The sequence below is a fragment of the Fusarium keratoplasticum genome, chromosome 10 (assembly GCF_025433545.1).
Source record: "Fusarium keratoplasticum isolate Fu6.1 chromosome 10, whole genome shotgun sequence".
NCBI lineage: Eukaryota > Fungi > Ascomycota > Sordariomycetes > Hypocreales > Nectriaceae > Fusarium > Fusarium keratoplasticum.
In genome coordinates this window covers 494,344-512,643 of record NC_070538.1, presented here as the reverse complement: position 1 = coordinate 512,643, position 18,300 = coordinate 494,344, and the positions used below count along the sequence as shown (strand labels likewise).

At 53.5% G+C, this 18,300-nt stretch overlaps 5 protein-coding genes and 1 pseudogene across 6 annotated transcripts, besides 1 other annotated feature; 2 read left to right on the top strand and 4 right to left on the bottom strand.

The window, feature by feature from the left end:
• Nucleotides 1–468: 468 nt before the first annotated feature.
• NCS57_01201600 lies at nucleotides 469–5,570 on the bottom strand (annotated as a pseudogene). The gene is made up of 4 exons: nucleotides 5,110–5,570; nucleotides 3,421–5,044; nucleotides 1,244–3,369; nucleotides 469–619 (listed from the first exon to the last, which is right to left on the bottom strand).
• Nucleotides 469–5,570: a sequence feature.
• Nucleotides 5,571–8,000: 2,430 nt separating this feature from the next.
• On the bottom strand, nucleotides 8,001–8,585 carry NCS57_01201500 (uncharacterized protein; the record flags this gene model as incomplete). The annotated part of the gene is made up of 2 exons (XM_053061699.1): nucleotides 8,001–8,145; nucleotides 8,257–8,585. The coding sequence occupies 2 exons, from the start codon at nucleotides 8,583–8,585 to the stop codon at nucleotides 8,001–8,003; spliced, it is 474 nt and encodes a 157-aa protein (XP_052908227.1).
• Nucleotides 8,586–9,693: 1,108 nt separating this feature from the next.
• Nucleotides 9,694–12,551, bottom strand: NCS57_01201400 (uncharacterized protein; the record flags this gene model as incomplete). The annotated part of the gene is made up of 3 exons (XM_053061698.1): nucleotides 9,694–11,575; nucleotides 12,095–12,483; nucleotides 12,549–12,551. The coding sequence occupies 3 exons, from the start codon at nucleotides 12,549–12,551 to the stop codon at nucleotides 9,694–9,696; spliced, it is 2,274 nt and encodes a 757-aa protein (XP_052908226.1).
• An 873-nt stretch (nucleotides 12,552–13,424) lies between these two features.
• NCS57_01201300 (uncharacterized protein) lies at nucleotides 13,425–14,328 on the top strand (the record flags this gene model as incomplete). The annotated part of the gene is made up of 2 exons (XM_053061697.1): nucleotides 13,425–13,881; nucleotides 14,105–14,328. The coding sequence occupies 2 exons, from the start codon at nucleotides 13,425–13,427 to the stop codon at nucleotides 14,326–14,328; spliced, it is 681 nt and encodes a 226-aa protein (XP_052908225.1).
• Nucleotides 14,329–15,702: 1,374 nt separating this feature from the next.
• NCS57_01201200 (Proline dehydrogenase) lies at nucleotides 15,703–17,151 on the top strand (the record flags this gene model as incomplete). Its single annotated transcript, XM_053061696.1, has 1 exon — nucleotides 15,703–17,151. The coding sequence occupies one exon, from the start codon at nucleotides 15,703–15,705 to the stop codon at nucleotides 17,149–17,151; it is 1,449 nt and encodes a 482-aa protein (XP_052908224.1).
• Nucleotides 17,152–17,335: 184 nt separating this feature from the next.
• On the bottom strand, nucleotides 17,336–18,086 carry NCS57_01201100 (uncharacterized protein; the record flags this gene model as incomplete). The annotated part of the gene is made up of 3 exons (XM_053061695.1): nucleotides 17,336–17,653; nucleotides 17,704–17,815; nucleotides 17,878–18,086. 3 exons carry the CDS (start codon nucleotides 18,084–18,086, stop codon nucleotides 17,336–17,338), a joined length of 639 nt encoding a protein of 212 aa, XP_052908223.1.
• Nucleotides 18,087–18,300: the final 214 nt, after the last annotated feature.

Below are 18,300 nucleotides of genomic sequence, written 5' to 3'. Positions count from 1 at the left end.
GCCCGAATATTCGATAGTTACCCCTCAACTCCCTCTATTGCTCCTGTCCTCGCCATGTTTCCCCGGAGAAAGATGACTGCCAAGACTCGACTCTCGTGATGTCTGTTGGCTGCCGTCCACAGCTCACACTGCATAAACACACTATTGTCAATAGCTCTCTGCCTCTCCAGTCTCTCCTCACGCCGAGGCGCAACGGCAGTTGCGAAAAGATGGTGTTCTCGACCCTGCCAAGACATCCACGCGGTGGCCGACGAGCCGGAAAACCAGGCTGTTGGATCATGTATTGGTCAGACCCATATTGCTGGCTTTTTGCATATTGGGTCGGGCCAGGTTGTGGGCCTCTGATCAGGCTGTGGGCTTTTCGCATATTGGTCGAACCGAGCTGTTGGCTCTAATTTTTTTAGAAAAGGCTGTTGGTTCTAACGTTTCGTTTATCCCCGGGTCCATATAGTGCCTAACTATTCGTTTTTAGACATGCTTAAATGCAGCAGGCTCCCGGTAGTCCAGACTGTCGTCAGCCAGCCCCAGAGCGCCACGGACCCAGCCGACGAGGTTGGAAACTCCATAGGGCGTGGGTTCGGCTGCGAAAAAGTCGGTCACTCTGAGGAAGATCGTGAAGCTGGCGGATACACGTTGCAGAGTTGATGGCCTGGTTCCAACGACTATCGTTTAGATCGCCTGACATGACGCGGTTTTTCCGTCTCGACGCTATGCTTGTCCTTCTTGGATCAATATGGCCCTGACTCCGAAGCTAACGCCTTCGCCGACATGGCCACGACCCACGGACTCACGGAGACATTCTGTTGTTCCATCTCGCGACCGCCACGTTCCGTTCTGAGTGCAGCTGCCGTTCGGCATCAACGCCCTGTTAATCTCCAAAGACGGCTGAATCATGTCAAGAAGCAATAAATACACTTTCCCCTGAATCGAGGCTGACATGTCAACAATACGTCCAGATATAGCCACCAACATCTACCGACAAACCCCCTGAGACCAAGCCTGAATAGACTTCTTGGCTGTCAGCTCGGCGACCGTTTCGGCTTCCATCGACATTCCCCTTTTATTCCCATTCTCGTGAGGCGCCCGACTAGCCGGGACGGAGCCCCGGCCTTATTACGTACAAGCTTGCTCTGCAAGGTTAGCCTCCAAAACACTAGTGTTGCGCCACGAACTGCACATGAAATCAATATTGGCACAGGGTTGAGCGTCGACTTCTTATCTCCGTAGGCTCTATGTGAACTACCCTGAAGGGCTCTGCGGATCTTGAGTTTCCCATGGCAGTGTCTCAGCAAACTTGAGAATAGATATAGATCCTGACACGGTTTCAAGAATGACGGTTGAGCCGATGAAGAATGCTACACTCTCCCTACGATAAGGGGGTCGATAGCTGGGTGGCAGCCATATAAGGAGCCTCGACTTCCACGTAAGCCATGCAAAGTCTTCAGTCAATCCATATCCCTCAAAGCCTAAAAGAGGCACCTCTTGGTCGGAATTACCGCAGTGAAGTGGCGGCAGTTTGATGTCTCCTCGCTCCGTGACAAGACGAGTCCCAGTAGTGTCGAAAGAAATGCAGAAAAGCAAGCCATCGAAGCGGATGGTGCTCAGACAAGCTCCAGTGTTTATATCCCAAAACTCCGCCCCTGACAGCCATGCCAGAGCCAGGGTGGAGTGGTGAAGCGAGAGTGCAACAACTGGACGATGTTCCTGGCCGTCATGTCTGACGCTTAGCGACTGCTTGATGCGCCCAGATGTCAAATCCCAGATGATGACGTCTTCGTTTGCTATCATGGATACAAGCACCTTGCTATCTGGCGAGAAGCCAAAAGCGTCTCTATTCGTTTTCTTGGTCGTGAGCGTGTGCCGCGTTTTCCTTGCCAAAAGGTCCCAAATCCTAATTTTGTCCGGGTACGACAAGGCAACCATGTTGCCGTCAGGAGAGAATACCGCCTTGTACGCAAGCCCGTCTTCTTTGTTGTAGAGGTGGTCGGTGGAGGATTTCTCCCCCGACATGGAGGTAATACCCATACGAGAAACCGCCCATACAAGGTTCTGTTGCGTCTGGGAGAATGACGCTTGGATAACAACATCACTCGCTGGGTGTACAGCGGACTTTTCTTCTTTGTTAATGATGATTCCGTCATGCACAGGATATGCAATGGTCTTGGTGCTCCGTGCAGTGTCGATATCCCATATTTGAACACTGTTGTCCTCCAAGAGGGAAACGGCTTGCTCTCTGTCCCGCGAGAGCGCAAGTTGCGTAATAGGGCCGCCATCATGCTCTTTGAAGCCATCCGCGTCATGTTGGGCCGTCAGGTGCCAAATCTGGATCATGCCGTCCACTGCTGAAGAGACCGCGAGTAAACCACTATCGGGGGAGAAGGCCATGTTTTCGACAATTCTGCCGGGGTGCTCGAACCGGTGTACCTCTTTGCCCGTGGCGAGGTGCCAGAGACGTATCCTCCTGCTCGAAGCTGATGCAAGACGTCGACCATCCGGTGCAAACGCGATCACCAAGATATTCGCAGTGCAGGGTCCAAGTATTTGAAGCAACTTGCCAGTCCTGGCATCGTGCACTGCAGCCCGGCTCCCGTGGGCATAGGCAATAAGTCTACCATCTGGGGAGAAGCAGACACCCGAGATAGAAGGGTCGACTTGGAAGTCCAAGGGTTCTCCTTCAGAGTTGAGGTCCCATAGCTGCATCTTCATGTTCCCAGCGATAGCAAGTCTGTCCCGAGACAGGGCAGTCTCTGTTTGCCGCATCCAGCCCCCATCCTGCCCATAGAATCTCTGTCGCACTTGACCCTCTGGGCGGTCAAGTACAAGCACCCTACCGTCCAGTAAAGTGCATGCGGCTACCTTTCCATCTGGGGATAAGGCGATGTCCAGTATGCGCTGCTCAGATCGATGCTGTGAGCCCCCTGTCAATGAGCCCCAAAACACGATAGAGTTGCCTTCGTTTGTCGAGAGCGAGCATTCTCCATCCAGGGAGAATCGCATCTGCTGCTCGCCATCGGCTTCGATGCTGTCAATCTGTTTCCCCGTCATGGTATCCCAAACTTGAACAACTCCATCTCTAGAAAATGTCTGGAGGCTTCTACTGTCTGGTAAGAAGCATATCGCGCTCTCAGAGTCCAACGAGGTTTCAATTACACGCAGGCTCGCATCCCAGTTCTGTGGAGTTTGAGGGAGCTGTGTTATCCACTTGGGTATGTAATTCCGAAAAGCTGTTTTAACAATGCTCTCTTCCGGTGCGAATACAATACCCGAAGCGTATATCTGGAGCGGGTACTCGTTGATGATGGCGTCTAACCTGGTGACAAACCGGGTTACATCTCGTAGGAAGCTGGATAGTCCTGATCCATGCTTTGGCTGGGCGATTCATGTCAGCATTTGAAAGTCCAAGAAATAGAAATGACCTACATCGACGAGAGACTGTATAGAAGCAATCATAGCGCTGCAGGTGTGTACCTCTCCCAGAATGGCCAGTGCCTCGAGCCAGAACAAGAAGAAGTCTTTCAGGAAACTAAAGACTGGATGGGAGTCGTCGATCTCTAAACCGCTTGCTTCCAAATGATGAGTCCAGTAAAGGCATGCATACCGAACCTCACCTGGAAGCTTCAAGTTTACTTCTCGTTGTTCAATATCTTCACGCCGGGTCCCTGGCAAGCCCAAGTCACAAATATCCTGCTTCAGGTGCTTACCGGAGCGCAACAGATCTAGGCATCTAGTTACGATCCTCTCGTGCGTTTCTTGATCGTCAACCCAAAAGGGGTCAGCCTCATGCATCTCCTTGTCGACGAGAAAGTCGTGGAAAGACAAGTGCAGCATTCTGATTGGTTCCTGGGGGGAAATTGGGACGCTGAGAACGGAATGTAGGGGTCTGAGAATGCCACTAATGACACGCTCGGGGATGTCAGCAAGACAAGAGAGTGTCGAGATGGAGAGAGGCTCCTGTAACAGAACTATGGTGCCCACCACGTCCCTAAAGTCTTTCAAGACCCTTTCTCTCGCTCGTCCGGTCCGATCCACAAGCAGTTGGTCAAGAGTTGGACGATACGTTGTGTCCAGCTTTGCCATCTCGGAATCCTGAGCTGAAGATTTGTATTTAAGAACCTTTTCGAGTTGGGTCACAGGATCGTACAACGGGTCTTGAATGAACCGACACATGGTGGCGGCGAAAATGAAGAGCGGAACGGCCATTTGGATGAGTGCATCCGTCGTCTGTGTACCCGGCCAGTCGGGGCTGAGTTGGTCGTCCGGATCCGATTGAGAATTATACTCGAGTCTGGCTTGCTCAAGTTGGTGATGAAGGAACTCGGAAATATCGTGCTCTATGACTGGCTTGGGTATCTCGTGGAGGACAAGATCTTTGTACTCGCCCTGGATATTGTTGAAGCCAAGACGAATCGGTAGCTCGGGCCGACTTGTCACAAAAGCTTTCAATTTGATCCTGTTGAGAGACTTGAGGCGTGCCAAGATGTTGACGATGAGCCGGACATCAGCAACCCGGTCACATTCGTCGAGCGCGTCGATGACAAGGACGAGAACCCCCGAGGCAGACACCCCATGAAGCGGGTTCAATATGAGCTTTTCAAACTGCTCTTGAATAAACTTGTTTGGGAGATCCGGCTCATCCTCAATCGCCTTGATAACCAACGGTCCAATCTCGGGCAGTCGATTGATGAGCTGAGCGGCAATGGTTGTGAACAGACGAGACGCACTACCTCGATCTCGTTCACCTCTCTTGAAGAAGAAGCTCGCACCAAGCATCTTTTTCTGGGCAAACGAGTGGGCAATGGTTCGTGAGATGGTGGACTTGCCTGTCCCCGCCATGCCGTTGAGCCAGAATATGGTGTCACTGTGAGTGTCCTCTGCCCATGCTGTGATGGTTTGTCGAAGCTCAACTCGTGTATTGGGGAGGCACTTTGGATCGTGTTCGTTCGTGTGAGAGTCAAAAGCCGCGCCTTTTGCCACAGGAATCTTGGACATGTCAAGAGTGCGGTTGATGCGTTGGACATTGGAGCTGATTTCTTGTACGGTGGAGCTGATGTCTGTGTAAGTATCAAGTGAATAGCTGTGATTCGTGGAGGAAGAGCGCGGTACACATACTGAGTCTCAAATTGAAGAGCCGTGTTATCAATGACCAAGGCCGCCGAGATGTTATTCCGATTCCTTTCCATGTCCTGGATGATGCTGGCGACTTCAGCGCTTTCAAATGGCCACTTCAAGGCGCGAAATCCAAAGTGGCTCATAGCCTTGCGAGTCTTTCCCTGTTTATCCTCCAGCTTGACGATCAGCTGCTGTAGCTGAGATGAAGCATCAGAAAGTGCTCCTTTCAGTTGTCCCATCGTCTGAAGCTTGCTACCATCGTGGCCTTTCACAAGCCTCGCTGCGCCGTGGAGGATGACATCGAGGTTTCTGAGCTCGCTCTGCAGGCGCTCGATGTCGGTCTTGGCATTCTTGACGGCTTTGAGGTACGCGGCGCACGCTGAAGTGGCTTTCGCGGTGAGGTCGATCACAGCGATGACGTTTGCGGCCACGCCCAGGCCCTCCATGGCGACGGGTTGAATGCCTGTACAGGCTCAAGAATTAGGATGGAGGAGGGGAACTGAGGGGTTTTGCCTGAGGGAGGTTGAAAAACACACTGTCGGGATCATGCAGCCTGGTCTGGCCAACAACCAACAGCGTTCTAGGGTACGTTTCAGCATCAGAACCGAAGAAGCTACCTTTGGAACAACATTACTTGAGATCAGAGGTGTTTTCTCTACTTGTTATTTTTGTAGAATAAAATAATGATTCTATAAGAATTTATCAATAATAGGTGTAATAGGAAACCCATATTTTATCTTTAGTCTCAAGTCTGGATTTCTCTGTCCTTTTTAGTAACTAACTTCAACTAAAAAAGAGATATCCTATAAAAGAGTTACTAAGAATAGTCCTGGCAACATCTCAAAAGAGATAAATAGGTGTGCCATATGCCCATCTACTCTCCCTGGGTGGCTTGACGATGATAATCTCTCTTGTTTGATGGTGGCAGCATGGAGATTGAGATCCGCGTCGATGGCCTGGGGACTTGACTCCCTTCAGATATTACTGCAAAATGTTGAGCCAATATCTAACCAACTTGAGTATCTGGCTGCCAACCATTAGCAGAGGGAACTCATTTATATATGTGGTTGGATGTGAAAGGCATCGTTTGTATGGCGCCGCGAATGGGCTGAACTGGGCATCAGCAAACCCGCTCGGCAACATCCATGCCACGACGGAACCGCCATCCGAGAGCCAAGATGCACGGTTCAAGACGTCATGAGAGAACCATGTGCTTCTCAGGAACGAACACTTTTTCCCATGGCAAGGGGCATTGCTTATGTGCTGTTCTCTGAGTTAGCGTCTCACGCAGTAATCCTGACTGCATATCCTCCCATGCAACCACGTCTGTTTACCCTTTCTTATCGATTGGGCCCAAGTTAAATAAACACGCCAAGAAAACTCCCAAGACGGAGCTTCCTGTTCCAAAAAGCGGGTTTTTAACCTCCCGGCAGGCCCGACGTTGGATCCCGAAGGGAGGATTCAAACTCAAATGCCCCTTCTGCCAAGGACCCTGCCGCTGCTCACAATCTGGAGAGGCCGAGCACCGCCAAGCAACAGAGACCCTTGATGCAGTATCAAAGTTACTCAGCCATCCTGACGCGCAATCACCAGTCCACTGCCGAGACTTGTCCTCATCGAATCATGCCGCTCGTCCAGGGGCACCCTCCCCATTTCAGGTGGGGTTCCCAAGACTTTCACAGCCGAGCGTAAAAAAGCTGGAGCCCGTAATTACAGAGGGCGGCTCTTGGCACTTGTTATTCGCGAGGCCGTAAACAATAACACTGGCGGTGCCGTATTAACCGATCTGAGATCTCGGGCCTGCCAGAGGTCCCTTACAAGCCCCGTTCGACTGAGGCTGGGAGGGATACGCCCGTTGATTAATTCCCGTCAGCCACTTTCCACAGCGTCTCCCGCGTAAATAATACCCTTCACGTGTAACAATGCCAAGCCACGGTTAAGTCGGCGCTCCTGCTGGGTCGTCGTTGATTGCGCCAAGGTCAACAGCCAAGATACGGGTACAGGTCATCAGAAGACCCCCTTGTTTGTCACGCTGTACGTTGACCCAAGTCACGCCGAGACAAGCAGCAGCATGGGAGAGTATATCTAGCCCTCTTTGCTCGGTATCCCCCTCTCTGATCCTGAAAAAACATCGCATCTGTTGACCGTTTCACCATGTCTGCTCCATACGACCCGAACCAAGGGTGAATAGCCTCAATATGGCACTAGATAAAATACAGCTACTGACGTTTTTTTACTAGCTACTATCCCCCGCCTCAGGGCTATCCTCCTCCTGGACAGGGCTACCCGCCCCCGCAGCCCGTACGTCGGCCAGAGTGATGTGATCCTTCTGACCGGTCACTAACAAAACACCAGATGCAATACCAGCAGGCCCCGCCCCCTCAGCAAGAGGAGAAGAGCCACGGCTGTCTATACGGCTGGTAAGATATCCTCTTCTATATCATGTCTTCTAATACTGATATCGTCTAGCATCGCCACCCTGTGCTGCTGTTGGCTCTGCGGAGAGACGTGTGAATGCTGTCTCGAGTGCTTCGACTGCTGTTGTTAATTGATCCGAAACCCCCGCAAGCATCTTACCTTGCTTCCATTTTCAGCGCGCAACGCGGATATTTCTTTGAGTCAAACGGGACGGGATATCGGTTCATTCCAAGGACCAGGAAATCTTCATTCATCGGGTAGCGAATCAGCCTGTGCAAATACCATGAATTCAAACCAGCAAGAACGTCAATTCATCTTTTAAAACTACAAGTCTCAATCTTGCCCGTATCTCTTGTGCCTACATGACATTTGGTGGACCTCCGACCCTACATGCACGACAGTTTGGGTTGGTGATACACTGAAAGTACCTGCATTTGTGAGCCCTCTGTGAATCGTCGCTAAATGATAGTGACTTACTCGTCGCTCTCTTTGTCCTTGATCTTGGAGCAGTCGCAGTAGCTGGGACATGTAGGCGTGGGACTGGGCGATGAGGATGTCGACGTGAGCCCGGGTTCTCTGCATGGGCGGCAGTTGGGGTTTGTGATGCATTGAAAGTACCTGATAATGTCAGCTAAATATTCTCTCCACTTATTCTGGTGTTGCAGGCTGTATCAATTGCGGGGGAGACATCGAGGCCATGCATGCATGATATGAGAGTTCAACACCTACTCGTCGCTCTCCTTGTCCTTTATCCTAGAGCAATCACACTCTGCCGGACATTCTGCCTTGCTTGTTGTAGTAGCATCGACAACGACAATCACTCTAATCGCGCCTTCGGATATCGTCTCCGTGTAAGTGCCCGCGGGCATGGTCTTGTAGTTGGTCGTCGTCGTCACCAAGACGGCCGGATGTGTCACCACATCTTCGCCAAAACCTCTGGGCATCTTTGGGATATCTCCAGGCTCTCTTTGTTGAAGCTTTTTGTCGTCATTCTGAGGAGCGGCTTGCGATAGAGCCGTAAAAAGGAAAAGTGTTGCAAGGTGGCGGAGACAATACATGGTCGTAGAAGTCTGCTGGAGTGAAAGGTAAAGACCGTCTTTGCCGCTGGATCGCTCAAAGTAGCTGTTCCTGTCAAAGCACAGTCGAGTCCGATGCCTCTGCGCAGTGACTGGATATCCAGTCGTCCGGCTCTGGGTTTATGTAGTTGCCATTCCTGGTCAGTTGCTCTCACACAAACCGTCTCATCCGGTCGGTTTCTTTCCCGCGACAGCTCTTCACTCACACAATCTCGCAGTGACAGTGAATAACTGTCGTAGCAAACAGACTTCCACGGGATATGTTTGTGGTTGCCGGATAAGGAAGCACTCTGTGGTTGCTAGGCAACGATAGGAGGTGTCACATCTCGCCGAGATGTGAACGTCCAAGGGCACGTGAATGGCTTCATTATGCCAACTCATCTACGATCAAGCGATACTCTTCAGAGTAATAGAGACAAACAGTCGCTCGGAGCGGACCAGAGAGCAAGGATCGTGGCGAGTAGGTTGCACAGCCAGACGACGCCCAGCACATCGAAGGCAGTTCGAGGGCATTACGAGACCCGAGATGAGATATGGACAAGGCTATGATAAGAAGAGCAAACGACAGCGACAGTGACGTGCTTGACAGGAGCAGAACCTTCCCAAATGGAAGCCGTGCCTGCATCATCTGACATGAGCCTCTCAAGCGTCAGTGTCGAATGCGCCCTTGTCACCCTTGAGCCTCAGTCTTGAATACGCCACTCGCCAACACGACTCCCATGCAAGGTCTGAACGACCATCGAGTTGTACAACATCACCGCGCGTCCCAGATCCTGTCGTACAACACCGTTGTCGTCGAAACAAGCAATGAACAACGACCATTGCCCGTCACCAGAAACAGACCTCGCGTCAATGACCAGTCAGTCTATCCAGCGTCAGTTGACCCGGCTAAGGCGCAACACATCTCTCAAAGAGGGCCAAGATTGCGATTGGACTTGAAGTTTGAGACGACACATATGTCTCAGTCCCAAGCGACTGGTGACGGGAAGCTGTGCCATAAGAGTACAACGTGAGGCAGAACCGTTGAAACAAGAACGCTTGCGTCATATTAAGCAAGGAATTAGGGTATATACTCTATCCATATCCAAACCTATGCCGCTTTTACTGTCGTGCCTTTAGATCCACGACCACCTGGTAGTCTCCGCAACACCCACGCCTTGACTCGAGCCAGGCCGCTGTAGAACCGACCGTCTACGTCGACTCCCCACGCTTCCAACGCCGAAAGGACTCCGTACAACCCGATCCATAATAGTACAATGGCGTCCACGATGTGGACGAACCACCAGAAGTGCTGGGTGCCCAGGGGGCACGTGGCGTACTCGAACTTCCACTCCCAGGTGTCCTGGTCGAACCAGAGGCTCAGGAGGCCGGCATTGCCTCCAAAGTCTCCCATCATGCTCCTCACCGTGATCTCACGTCGTCCAGGGATGCCCTGGGTGCCGGGTATCTTTTGTTCCTGGGCCTCTTCCCACCGGACCGTCTGCCACTGTCGTTCTGATGCATCAGTGCCATTGGTCTGGTTGATGAAGTGGTACGTGTCGCAGCCAGCGTGGTCATGACCGTTAAGCATCAAGCCCGCACGACCATATCCGCCGCCAGCAGCATTCTCCTTTCCACTCATTCCCCACATTCCCTCGAGGAATCCTTTGCTGGCATCCGCGCTGAGCTGGTTCTGCTCCTTGAGACCTCCACCTTCTGCTGCGGTGTGGAAGGAGAAGAAAGGAGAGTCCACGCAGATACCCGCCGGCTTGTAGAGGGGAATATGTGTGAGGATAAGGGTAAAGTGTCCCTTGTAGCTGACAGAGTTTGCGGTTCCAATGACGTCGTTGATGAATGCATAGGTAGCATCCTGCAGGGGAGCCGACTTGGCTGGAGTGTCCAAGTTCATGTCGTTGACCACAATGATGCGAAGCTCGGGCGGGATGCGGTCCGAGTTGGGGTTATCGGTTCCATGGTACATGGTAGCCCTCTTCTCGGGGTCCATAATGGGAAGCTCGAAACGAAGTTCGTAGTTTGCCTTTCCAAAAACTCGTTCGAAGCGCTCCAGTCGTTCCTCGGTCAAGTCTCCCGCGTATCCAATGTCATGGTTCCCTGCCACGTTCAATATCCGCTTCGCCCACACCTTTTCTCCCTCGCTGCCATCCAAAAGCCCTGACAGGGTGTAATCGGTGCTCGGGTAACGCGCGATATCGTCAGGCACCCTTTCAGTGCCACGGAATGTTCGGTTCCAGAACCGTCGACCTCGCTTCTCAAACTCGACATCGTCGATCCATTGACTTCCAACGAGATCACCCAGCACACTCACGTGCGTAGGATTGGACCACCAGTTGACCTGACGGTAGATGTGCGCCAGGTAAAAATCGTTGCCCCATAGATCGAACCGCTTGCGCATCGACTCGAGAAAGTAGGGGATATCCTCCATGTAAAAATCGACCGTATCGTGCAACGTCTTTCGAACTCGTTCTCGGAAGCACCAGTGCTTGGTCTGAAAGGTCACATGCTTGTAGATTTGCTTGAGGTGAGGAAATGTGCCCAGGTAATTTGTGATGATCGAAGTGTCGCCCTCGAGTTGAGGATCGCCCAGCGCAAGCAGTCGGAAAGGGGCGAGTTTCGCACGGTCGTCAGAACTAGGTTTCGAAGGCCAGTGAAACTTCTTTGTCAACTCAAACGCCTCCTGACTGTCTCTCGACTCGACAGGAAATGCGCATCCCTGGATGACTGGGAAAAGATACAGGTAGACGGTGATTGCTACCGCCAGCGGCACCACAAGGCGCAGGCCATGGCGGAGGTAAGCCACGACAATCATGTAGCCAACGTCATACGAGAGCCACGTTGAAAAGGTTTTCAGAGGCAACGAGGCGTTGAATGCGACGGCGCAAAGACACGAAGAGAACAAGAAAGGAGAGAAGTGGTCTTCAAGGTGCTGCCAAGAATAGCAGGCGTGGAAGGGTTCTGGCGGGCGACACGTGAAACTATTTTGGGCTTAGTCAGACGACGTCCCACCTCGAGATGGTCCAGACCAGAACCCCTTTTTTGCGCACGACTAAGGAGTACGGGGAGGCCCTTTATTTGTCGGTCGACTCATGCCAAGATCAGATGATTGGAGGAGATGGGAATGGTCTTTGTTTGGTCTTTGGAATGCGACACCGCCGCGTGTTAATTGCGACGCTGAAGTACTCTAGATACTCTAGCCGACCTTTTTGCGACTCTATGCGCCAACTTGTGATGCAAATGACTCGAGATCGTAGTTGAATCCTAGTCATGAGGGGTGTTCCTCTGGTTGAGGGGCTCTATCTTTGCCCTCAATCATGGCCGCTCCGAGAAGCTACTGTGCTCCCTCATCGCTTGCCGGGACAATCTCGATGGTCGGAACGTGGGATCACCGATGGATTTGAGGCGCAAACGTAACCCGATCCCGAGGGGTCCATTGTTTCGGCAAGTGGGTGGTGATGACTTGTCCCTATGCTCAGCGGTTTCACTGCTGCTCATACAGCTCCTCATCCTCTCTAGGCCACTCGACTTCAAACACGGGGTCCTCGTCTTCGTCATCCACCACCGCAAAGGCGATCAGACTATTGTTCTTCAACCCTAACTTGGTCGGTGTGTCCCCGTTCCCGATCTTGAGCTTCTTCCATCCCGCAGTGGGGTCGTTGGCATTCTTGAGCGCGCCATAGGCGAGTATTGTCCCGTCAGTGGCGGAGGTAGTCTTCGGGGGCGCGATTGACGTGGTCAGTCCGTTGGGGTATCGCTCGGTCAGAACATCGAGGAGCTGAGTGGTAACGTTGGAGAAGGGCTCGAGGGAGTCGACAAAGAGGTAGATGGTATGGATGCCGTGCTTGAAGCGCACCGAGATGTGGGCGTCACCGATCTCCTCATGCTCCTGTAACGGGTTAGCTTTGGTCGGAATAGATCGACAGAAGTATCGTATGGGCGAGGAATTCTCACCATCTTGTCGATCTGCGAATGAGGAAAGCTGGTAACGTCGGTCTGGAGGATGCCGCCGCTTCGTCTTGGTTCTGGTGAGGGGCATCTTTGTCGCGAACTGTTTGCGCGAGGTCACGTGCCTACGCGTAGAATGAGGGTCCTTTCAATGGTTGTGGTGCTGCCTGATGCATAGTGACAACAGAGCCTCAACAAGGATCATGATTGTATATCGTAATCCTGGATCTTTAAAGGGTGAAGAGTAATTGATTGTGTGTCAATTGCTGGAGAGCACATGCCTTTGCTACGTCATCTCGTCCAGGGTCTTTGACAGCAAAGCATGACAACTGATGGCGACACTTGCAAGGACAGCTCTAGTTGAGAGGTGAGCTTGGGGTGGGGGTGCATAGGGAAGTATTGGAAGAAGTTAAATGGAAGAAAGCAATCCAATAATAGCTGTCCAGCTCAAAGCAATTGACCCCTTCGACTTGTGATTGCAACGTCCTGAGCATGAACCGCCTGCAGCCAAGAGCCAGACCGTGCAAAATACCGTGCCTCCCGTTATACACACTGTCAAAAAGAGCCTCTTCCCATCCGATGGAGCTGGAGCAACGTCGACTCTGCATCTCGACGAGAAGAACGACATGGGGGCTTCCCAGCTCGACCAGCATTTATTACAAACCTTAGCCCCTCGTGTGCCATTACTGGGTCCCTAGCGAAAATACCGCCGGAATCGCCAACTCCGGCCACACGCATCCTCTTCCCGCGTGACTTGAAAGAGAGTCAAGAGGCCCACCCGAAAATCAGCAGCCTCAAACACCGAGCCTCGCAACAAGCTCGGCCTCGAGACTGGGCGAGACAGAGACAGAGATCGACCCTCAAACCCGGATACACCCTGTTATGGCTACTCCAGCGTCTCCTCGGCCCGGCTGGGCTCCCTCTACCGCAGCATTGCCATCTGATCTTGAACCTCCGTCAGCCTTCCCCCAGGATGCCTTCCCTCGCCTCTCCGTGCCGACGCCGACGCGGCTGATGCTGGGAACGATATCGTCAGCCCTCGTCGGCTTCTCCCTGGGGGCCACGCAGGGTGGGCAGATGGCGCAGCTGCGGTTCCGGGCCGAGCACGCCCACAAGATGCCAGACACGACGACCGGGTGGTATTTCTACCACAAGAGCAAGAATTACCACGCCATGCAGGGCGGCATACGCGAGGGCTTCCGCATGGGTCTCAAGACGGGCCTCTGGAGCATGATGGCCCTGTCCCTCGAGAGCACGGTTGATCGATATCGCGGGGCGAGCGACATGTTTTCCACCACGATAGCCACCCTGACCGTGGCTGGCGCGTTTTCTCTCTGGCGTAAGTGGTCAATCCCTTGATGCCCTTGTCTTTTTTTTCCTTCCCGAACTTTTGCAATGTGGACGAACGGGATTTCGCCTTATTCACAGGAACCCCATATGGGGAATCTGTGTATGGGGGCACGAGCTCTGCAGGCCTCTTGCGCCCCCCGTGGAGCATGGAAAGCGACGGGTAGATATTGCGACGTGGACAAAGGTGGTGGAACCAGTTTTTAGCTAACAAGCGCCGATGTTCGGCCTCTCGCGTCTAGATCGCTTGTCATTCACAACGGCCGCCCGGACCGCCAGGTACGGGCTCATGTTTGGACTCGTCTACGGTGGCATCCAGGACCTCGTCGGCTTAGCCCGAGGGAGACCGATCGGATACGTCGAGTTCCTGCGGCGCCGTGGTGGTGGACGTTCTAGTCAGTCCCACAGCGATCACGAGGACGACCAACCAGCATCGTGAGCCCGGCGGCCCGGACTTTTGGAGGGGACGAAGGAAGACTGGGGGAAGCAGAGGCGAAGGACAAGGACCCAGCTATTGCCGGGGTGGAGCCCGGCGTGGCCTCTTGTTTGGTGTGGGCGCCTCTCCCGTGGCCGACGGCGAGCGGCTTTGCTCGGTCTTTGTGGAGCCATGTCAATGAGGAGGAGGCATGACGAGCAAAGCTTTGCAGAATTGGCTGGTTCCATCAACAGCTTCTCCGACTAGCCCGGTCCAGGCCAGAGAAGCAGAGCCGCCATCATCTCGGCACAAGGCGTTGCGTTGCATCAAGCCTTATCTGCCGGCCGAGAGCCCCTCTCCACCATCACCACTTGGAGGCCCACGATGGCTAAGACATTGATATCACGATGTCTGTGTGTTTCTGTCTGCGTAGAGCAGAACATGTACTATACGATCCCTTCTGGGTTAGGAATTCCTAGAGACAAATGTGAATGCCAATCCCAGCTTCTCCACAAGATGTGTTGTGTTACTCATGTGTTGTACCCGAGATCATCATCATCACCAATTGACTCGACAACTGTATCGGCCTGTTGCGGCATCGGCGCCTCATCACGTCTCGTGCGTCCCCATGATATCCCCCAGTTTGAAGGCGTCTTCGCATTCACATTGTCCCGGCGCTTCCCGCCCAATCAGCATTCATCTCTCTTAGACTCGACTCCCCCCACGCACGGCTAGATTCGGCCTTTACACCTTGACCCTCTTTACGGTCTTTACCATGTTTTGCATGGCGTCGCCTCGCCACGTGATGGCTGATAAGCTCCGTTGCTTGAGGGCATCGTCGGTTTGGTTGGTCATTCACCCTCACCCGTCCCGGTAACCTCTCTCGGCCCTGTCCTTGCCCATTGCACACGGCCCGGTTCGGCGTTTGCGGAGAAGCAGGGGCTAGACTAATGATTTCTCTTAGTCGAGACAGCAAGCTGGGAAATGCCTGGAATGGGACTGGCGACTGGGACAATGACTAGAGATATCCATACCATGGCTGGAGATAGCGCCACCTCCGTCGTTGCGCACGCCGCTCAGGTACGGCTCATGGATACAAGTACTTAAGGTCTGCCACCCGTTCATTGTCCCTCACACTACTGGGTCAGAAACTTTGGTTCAAAGGTAAAAATAAACTTATCTCCCATTGACGCTCTGTTATCTCTCTCGAGGAGAGTCGCCTTATCAACCCATCTGCAGTCCAAACTTATATCTGCTGCCACCTCCAACGCACCGTCACTCGTAAACAAACACCAATTCACCGTCAGCTTCGCCCTCTCTTGGATCCCTCCAAACCGATCCATCCCCCCACCACCTAGCAACCTCTCCAACTTCCCTTCAACAACACCAGAAGATATAATGAGCTTGGCCCTTCGGCGAGGGACGTGCCAGCCCCTGCGCTGGGCGGCATCCTCTAGCACCGCTACCATCCGACCATGCATCGCCATCACAACCATCACAAAGGCCAATGTGGCCACCCGTCGTCACATCCACTCCTCTGAGCGACGCACCTCCACCCTCGCCGAGCACCCCATCCCCGACCCTATCCCTCCTCCCGTCGGTACCGGTCGTGCGCCCCTCTCCGTCCTGCCCTTGAGCATGATCGTGCGATCTCTGGCTACCATGGTCGTTTCGTCGTCGCCTCTTCTTCTGCCTCCCTCGCTGCGCATCATGAACGTCCTGGCCAACACCACAAACTCCATCCTCAACTCGGACACGAACCCCGTCCTCCGATACTTCCTCAAGAAGACCTTTTATGCCCAGTTCTGCGCCGGCGAGAACCCCGCAGAGATTAAGGCCACCATTGCTGGACTCAAGAACATTGGCTTCACTGGTGTGATTCTCAACTATGCCCGTGAGGTCGTCCTTACCGAGGACCAGGCTGGTGCCCTCAAGAACGGCGCCATGGAGACGGAGGAATGCATTCGAAACGAGATCGTGCCTTGGGCCCAGGGTACTCTCGAGACGGTCCGAATGGCTGAGCCCGGTGACTTTGTCGCTCTCAAGTTCACTGGCGCCGGCAGCATCGCCCTGTATCAGCTCAAGGATCGCCTTCCTCCCAGCCCCGCCCTGTACAAGTCCATCGACTCCATCTGCCAGCTTGCCCAGGAGCGAGGTGTCCGCCTCCTCTTTGACGCCGAACAGGACATGCTCCAGGACGGCATCGATGACTGGACTCTCGAGTTCACCCGCAAGTACAACAAGGGTCTTGGTGAGGCTGTCATCTTTGGCACGTACCAGGCTTACAAGAAGAACTGCCCCGAGGTCCTATCCCGACACCTCGCCCTCGCCCAGGTCGAGAACTTTGCCCTCGGTGTCAAGCTTGTCCGCGGCGCCTACCTGAACTCGGACCCCCGTGAGCTCTTCCACGACACGAAGGAGGAGACCGATGCCTGCTACGACTCTCTCGCCGCCAGTGTCCTCACCCGTCAGTGGAATGCTGATGTCAAGGGTGAGGGTGAGTACCCCGCCACCAGCCTCGTCATTGCGTCGCACAACGCCGAGTCTGTTCGCCGAAGCCGTGCCATCTGCGACGCTGGCCGCGCCAAGTCGGACATTGCTTTTGCCCAGCTCCAGGGTATGGCCGATGAGGTCAGCTGCGAGCTGGTCGAGGCCGGCCAGGCGGATAAGACCAAGGTCCTGCCCGCTTACAAGTACCTCGTCTGGGGAACTACTGGCGAGTGCATGAAGTATCTCCTCCGACGAGCACACGAGAACAAGGACGCCGTCCAGCGTACCAAGGGCAGCCGGGATGCCCTGTGGTCCGAGTTGGTCCGACGATGCAAGAGCGCCGTCGGCTTGGCGTAAGAAAGGGAAAAGGGAAAAGAAAAGAATTTGATATCATGGTTGTTCTTTTTTTGCATCATGGGTAGCGATCAGGAGTCCGGGGCGCTTAGGATCTCGATGCTTGAGATAGACAAAGCATAGATGAAGATATGACTTACGTTTTACTCCTTGGCGACAATGCTTTGTGACAGGTTGAATATCGTATTCAGACTCCACGTAGAGCCATTGCACTGATGACGAGTGACTCCATCTCCCTCTGCCTAACATTGTCGTCCTTGATCTCATCGAGCCACTTCAAGCCATTCAGCTTGTAGTACTTGCGCACTTTGGCTACGTCACTGGTAGTAGCGATCTGCTCGTCTGTAACGGGTGATGCTTCTCCCTCAACATTGGCCTTGAGATGCTCCCAGACCTGGTCATGGGTCAGGAGCTCGGCGCCATTGTCCGCTGGAAAGGTGACCTTGACCACAATGAGATCCTTGGTTGAAGGGGAGATGCCATACCGGCGGTACGCATCGGCAATCTGAATTCCGGATCAGTCTCGGGCAAATTTGTCGACAGAGGTTATAGTACGTTATTGGAAGAGCTCATTGAGGAGACAATCTCGGAGTGAACGTTGGGGGTCCTCAGGGCACCATTCACGGCCGCCGACGTAGCCTTGAAGACGGCGGATAATAATTGAAGCCTAGAAATGACCTGTTGAGGATCTGGCATCAGCGACAGGCTCCAGACGTCAAAGTCGCGTACCCCGACTTGGACTTGGCACGAGCGCTGGTGACTGATGTGATGGGACCGGAACTCACCACGGAGGCATCGATAAAGGCGTACTCAAAGTCCGGATTCCGACCGAGGAGCTGCTGGTGCAAAAAGGCCGCGTTCCGTACGTCACGGAATAGGGCAACATGGACCTTGTGCGAGGCTGGCAGATGCTCGACAGTCACGGTTTCGAGAGACATGGTGGGAAGGGAGGCTGAAGAGAAGTTTGGATGATCCGCGGAGCGCGCAACAAAAGTTCGGCTGGCCTTGCTGTAGCCTCGATATGGAATAGCGCGGGATGTCGTCGTCGTCGTCGTCGTAGTCGTCTAATCGTCCGTCTCGTTATCTCGTCGCAAAGCTGCCGCGCGAAGTTCAAAGGCTCGATCTTTTGGTGTGGAGGGGTAAGGTTCGAGA